Source organism: Neopelma chrysocephalum, unplaced genomic scaffold, assembly GCF_003984885.1.
Source record: "Neopelma chrysocephalum unplaced genomic scaffold, ASM398488v2 Primary Assembly neopelma1_136, whole genome shotgun sequence".
In the NCBI taxonomy this organism is placed as follows: domain Eukaryota; kingdom Metazoa; phylum Chordata; class Aves; order Passeriformes; family Pipridae; genus Neopelma; species Neopelma chrysocephalum.
Genome location: NW_020897798.1, coordinates 34,442 through 40,163, shown reverse-complemented (window position 1 = coordinate 40,163; position 5,722 = coordinate 34,442). Strand labels below are relative to the sequence as shown.

Below are 5,722 nucleotides of genomic sequence, written 5' to 3'. Positions count from 1 at the left end.
ACAGCCCCAAAACAGTGACCCCACACCCCACAGCCCCAAAACAGTGACCCCACACCCCACAGCAACTCTCAGGCAGCCCCAAAACAGTGACCCCACACCCAGGGGCTCCTCCCAGGCAGCCCCCGAGCTGCAGAGGGGCTCAGCAGCCCCCAGGGTGTCCCCAGCAGCCCTCAGGATGTCCCCAACACCCCCCCGGGGTTGTCCCCGACACTCACGTGGCGCTTGACGTCGTCCATGCTGAGCGCGACGCCCTTGTCCGTGTTGTTCCTCTTGTGGTTCTTGCGGCACTTCCCCCTCCGGCACAGCCGGTGCTTTATCACCTGCCGGGGCCACATTTGGGCAACATTTCAGCCCCATGGAGGCTCAGGGGGTGGTGGCCCTTCCCCACACCCCAAACGGGGCTCTGGGGTGACCCCTGGGGCTCTGGGGCCGCTCGGGGTGCTCCAGGGTAACCAGGGTGGGGTGAGGGAGGTGCTCACCTCGTAGGCGTAGTCGAAGAGCTCCAGCACTGTGAGGATGCTGGCCCCGATGAACAGCCCCATCTGCCCCCCGATGTCACCTGCAGGGGACAGGGAAACACATCAGGGGTGGCCTGAGCTTGGAGTCTGATGGCAGAGGGAGCGGGGAAAGGGCACAGAACTCGTCACAACTCGTCCTGCTCCACATCCCCACTGTGGGCACATCCCAGTGCCTCGGTGTCCTGGTTAGAACAACCGGGACCAGTTCATCATGGGATGGGTGTAACTCAAACCTGTGTATTCCAGAGCCTTCCAGGCCATTTCCCAGAAATTGTTGTCAATAGAGCATTTACACCCTCTGCCCAGAGCAGCCCTGACCCCTCAGGCTCTAAACTGGGTGTTCAGAGATAGGAAGATGTTCCTGTCCTCACACCCTTTTGTGGAATTCCCCACCCTGAGGGGAGTACTGAGCATTCCTGCCTGAACTGGAGGATATATAAACTTGGAGTCTTGGAACCTTTTTAACCACTCGTGGGATCCAGAGGAAAACTGCAGCTCACCACTCTCAACCAGACTGCAACCACCACTCTTGACCAGACTCCAACGCTCTCCCACCAACAGGTTTTTTCCCCTCTCTCTTCACTTTGGACTAAGGGGGGCCCAAGGAACACCACTCTGTTCCTGCCTCGTGGTGCTGGGTTGTACATTTGGGTTTTGTGGGTTAAAACCAATTGTCTGCCTGTATAATTGTACTTATCATATTATTTTATTAAATTGTTATTCTGACTTGTAATCTCTCTTTCGAGTTGAGTTCATTTCCCCTGCTTGGTTTACCTTTAAACCAGCGCACTGGGGAACGGGGCCAACATGAGACCATCTTGCTGGGGGGGGGAAACTGGGATGTGCAGCCCCCCCCAGAAACTCACCCAGCAAACCGGCCACCTCGTTGGGGGGTCACTGGCCCAGCCCCTGGCACTCACCCAGCAAACCGGCCACCTCGTACGCCTTCTTCTGCTCGATGGTCTCGTAGTTGAGGGCCTCAAAGAAGATGTCCAGCACCAGGATGTTCTCCCTGCGCAGGGCACAAAAGTGGCACCGGGCTGAGGTTTTGGGATGGGGAGCGGCACCGATGCCACCCCCTCTGCCCACGGCCACGTTACCCGATGTACTGCTCCGACTTGTTGTACTTCTTGGCCAGGTACTTGGCCGAGGCCTTGCTGGGGATCTTGACCATGGAGAGCTCTTTGCCGTAGCGGGTCATGTTGCAGGGCATGTCGCACAGGCAGTACTCGTTGTCCTTCTCCACCAGGAAATCTGGGAAGGGGGAGAGAGAGAGAGGGGGTTTGGGGAGCTGGGGAGAGAAACCCAACGCCCGCAGCTCCCTCCTTTCCTTCCTCCCTCCCTCCCTCCCTCCCGAGCCTCACCTAAGGCGGGGTCTGCGCACTCCTTGTACTGCTCAGGGGTGCAGTACGGGGCATCACCTGCGGAGACACACAGAAAGGGGTTCTCATAGAATCATAGAGTCACAGAATCACAGAATCATAGAATCACAGGATCGGCTGGGTTGGAAGGGACCTCCCAGATCATCCAGTCCAACCCTTGATCCAACCCCGCCGTGGTTCCCAGCCCATGGCACTGATGCCACATCCAGTCTGTCCTTAAACACCTCCAGGGATGGAGAATCCACCCCCTCCCTGGGCAGCCCATTCCAATGGCTGATCACCCTCTCTGGAAAGAAATTCTTCCTGATATCCAACCTAAACCTCCCCTGGCACAGCTGAAGACCCCGAGCCCTCTTGTCTTGGGAAAAGAGACAAACCCCCCCCTGGCTCCCCCCTCCTGTCAGGGAGTTGCAGAGAGTGAGGAGGTCTCCCCTGAGCCTCCTCTTCTCCAGGCTGAGCCCCCCCAGCTCCCTCAGCCTCTCCTCACAGCACTTGTGCTCCAGTCCCTTCCCCAGCCTCGTTGCTCTCCTCTGGACCTGCTCCAGGACCTCAATGTCCTTCCTGAGCTGAGGGCCCAGAGCTGGACACAGCACTCCAGGGGTGGCCTCACCAGTGCTGAGTCCAGGGGAGGAATCATTTCCCACACTGTTCCTGAGCCAGGCCAGGATCCATCGGCCTCTTGTCCCCCTGGGCACACTCTGGCTCCTGTTCAGCTCCCTGTCCATCCCAAATCCCAGCTCCCTTCCTGCCTGGCTGCTCTCCAGCCCCTCTGTCCCCAGCCCAGTGGCCAAAGGGCAGGACCCGGCCCTTGGCCTGGTGGAACCTCATCCCCTTGGGATCATCCCATGGATCCAACCCCTCCAGATCCCTCCACAGATCCCTCCTGCCCTCCAGCCGATCCCCACTCCCCCCAGCTCGGTGTCCAGGTGGGATCATCCCCGTGGGCCGAGCTGGGAAGGGGATTTTGGCCCCGGCCCTGGCTCAGGGAGGGTGTGGTAGTTTGGCCTAGGCCTTCCTTGGTGACCAGCTTGTAACCAAGGAAGTGCCCAGATTTACCCGGTATTCCCTACGATTTTTACGTAAGCCGGGGTATAAGAAGAAGGGAGGAAAGACCTTCGCTCTCTTTCCTTCCAGTGGCTTTGGAGGTGCAGATCTCCCTGTGTTGAGTCTGTGGGGTTGGGGAGTGAGGCCTGGTGAGGCCTTGTCGACCTTGGGAGGCGGAGGCTGCCGGCAGTCACCAGTCACCCCAGCGTGACTCTCCCTTGTCCCAAGGAGAGTAGTAAGATATTCTTTGTTAATTCTTTTACTTGATAGACCTGGGGCTACGGATCGGGATTATATATATATATATATATATTATTTTTGGGTTTTGTTCTTCCCTTCCCCTTTCCCTTTTTCCCTGTGAAATTATATATATATTTCAACTGTATAAACTGTATATAACTGTAAATATAAGTGTAAAAATATTTTTATATATATATATTTATATATTTTTATATATATATATATATTTATTTGTTTATTTGTCTCTCTCTCATTTTTGGTTCTTTCGTTTTTTTTTTTTTCCCCCTCTTCTCCCTCGGTTTGGAGTGGGGTGGGGGACTCCTTGTGGTAAGGTTTAGAGACTTAGCAGGGGAGCCAGCTCCAAACCATAACAGAGGGTCTCACCCGGCATGTGAACCATGCGGCAGTTGCAGTTCTCCACCAGGTACCGGGTCTCGCAGTCGATCCTGCAGGCAGTGATGCTGTATGTGTCGTAGAACTCCAGGTCGCCCGCCACGGCCTTGCAGTCGCCCCAGGGAGGGGGAAGGTAGATGAGCTGGGAGGGGGGAGAAGAAGAAACCACGAGTGAGGAGAGAAGCCTCCAGCACGGGGAAAGACCCTCGTGGCATCGCACCCCAGGGTCTGGTTGATGCCTTAAGCCCATAATGGTTTTCTTATTTTTCTACCTTATAAGTTTTATAAGTAATAGAAGTAGATTTTAGAAACAACCCTTTCTCCCTCCTCCCCTAGCACCCCTTAGTTTATACATTCCTTAATCCTCTTACCCCATTCCATACCCCCCATATCAACCCTATTCCCATATCCAGTAGAAAATGTTTTGTCTCTTAGTCAAGGCAAGCCTGTCTTGTTTGGAGAACACTTGTATCTTGGCCTAAACTGCAGGACAGAGTCAAAGAACTGGGTGACTCTGCCCTTTGTACCCCGAAGATGATGAAGGAGGATGAAGAGGGGGTCCCAAAAGCCCCCCGACCCAATTCCAGGAGGTGGGCCAGGGGGTGGACCAGGCCAAAAGTCAGAGGATGGACACACTTGGGATTGGCCAGATATTGTTATAAATGTAACATCCCGGGCACAGCCCGGGGCGCGTCGTGTAACATCTCTTGCCTTGGCACAATTAAACCCTTTCTTATCTCACCCCAACTAACAGCTCCTAGATTTTTTCTAAGCACCAGCTGAGCAGGCATCAGGTCCCCTCTCCGTCCAACAGGCTCCGTGTCAGGAGGGAGAACCCCAAACCCCCCTCCCAAGCTCTACCCGCTGCTCCTGGCAGGACACGAAGGTCTGGAATCCGGGGGCCACCCCGAAGCCCAACTGGTCGATCAGGGGGGGCTCGTCCTGGCTGTGGATCTGCACCTTGATCCCGGCTTCGAACGAGGTCTCGTCTGCAGAGGAGAGAGGGAGGGATGAGCCGGGTGCTGTCCCTGCTCCCAAAACTTCTGCCTCCCACGCTCCCCCCCGGGGCCAGTTGGTCCCTCCACGTGTCCATCCATCTGTTTGCCGTCCATCCAACCTGTTTGCTGCACCACGTCCTTGCCCCCCTCCCCGCCCCTGACCCTCCCGCTCTCCGCAGGGAAGTGTTTTGCCTCTATTTATAAACAAGGGATGGCTGCGTGTCTAAACCACCGGGGAGTTGCCATGGCGAAGAGCAAAGACAAAGGAGGGGAAGGGAGAGGGGAAAGAAAGGACCTGAAGCGGCCAGAAATGGAAGGAGGGAGGAGGAGGAGGGAGCCTCAGGGACGTGGGGAGCCGGGAAGGGGCCGGGGGAGCACCCCAGGAGCTGCTGGTGACCTGCTGGGGGGCCGTGGGGTTACCTGTTTCCCCCCACACGGGCAGATACTCGTCCTGCTGGATGTCCAGCATGATCTCCAGGCCGTTGCCGGTGCCCCCCTTCATGGTGATGAGCCGGGGCTTCCCGTCCTGCCCCGCGTTGAAGGTGTAGCACTTCCCGTAGCGGGTGAAGACCTGCGGGAGAGGACACGGGGGGCTGAGGCCGAGGCCCCTCCGTGGAGCCACAGCACGGAGCCAGGAGGGCATCACCAGCCCCAGGAGACAGCCTGGGCACAGCCCAAGCCAGGGTCCTGAGCCACGGGGGCTCTCGGTGCTGGAACTGAGAACCCGGTGCTGGAACTTGGCCCAGGTAGAGGAGGAGAAGATGTTCCCCCGAGGCTCAGGGATGGACTCAGAGGAGATGTTGCAGACCTGCAGAGCCCAGGGCAGCCCCGGCCCCCCGAGGTGGGACACTCAGCCCTGAACCTCCAGGGGATGGGGCTGGATGGGATCCTGGACCCTTCTGTCCCTCCTCAGCCCTTCCAGCAAGTGGCACGTGAGGGCAGCGGGCTCAGAGCACCAGGACAGAGGTGCCCGGCACCTCCTCCATGAGCACGGCCCTGGGGCTGCTCTCTCTGTGTCCCACTGGCAGCTCCAGCTCCAGGACTGGGGTGAGATATCGGCTCCAAGGGCAGCATCTCTCCCACCGTGCCTGATCCCACATGGTGCTCCAAGGGCAGCATCCCTGGCTGTCCCTGGTCCCACACGGTG

The 5,722-nt window shown here is 57.5% G+C and overlaps 1 protein-coding gene across 3 annotated transcripts in view; it reads right to left on the bottom strand.

The window, feature by feature from the left end:
• ASIC1 (acid sensing ion channel subunit 1) overlaps nt 1–5,722 on the bottom strand; it is a 23,475-nt gene that overhangs the window by 773 nt on the left and 16,980 nt on the right. For all 3 annotated transcript variants that reach the window (XM_027699059.1, XM_027699058.1, XM_027699057.1), the window contains 8 exons: nt 4,996–5,146; nt 4,439–4,566; nt 3,569–3,719; nt 1,883–1,939; nt 1,619–1,772; nt 1,439–1,530; nt 480–559; nt 216–320 (listed from right to left, as the gene is read on the bottom strand). In XM_027699059.1, coding sequence (XP_027554860.1) covers nt 216–320; nt 480–559; nt 1,439–1,530; nt 1,619–1,772; nt 1,883–1,939; nt 3,569–3,719; nt 4,439–4,566; nt 4,996–5,146 — 918 coding nt within the window. The remainder of the gene's footprint in view (nt 1–215; nt 321–479; nt 560–1,438; nt 1,531–1,618; nt 1,773–1,882; nt 1,940–3,568; nt 3,720–4,438; nt 4,567–4,995; nt 5,147–5,722) is intronic.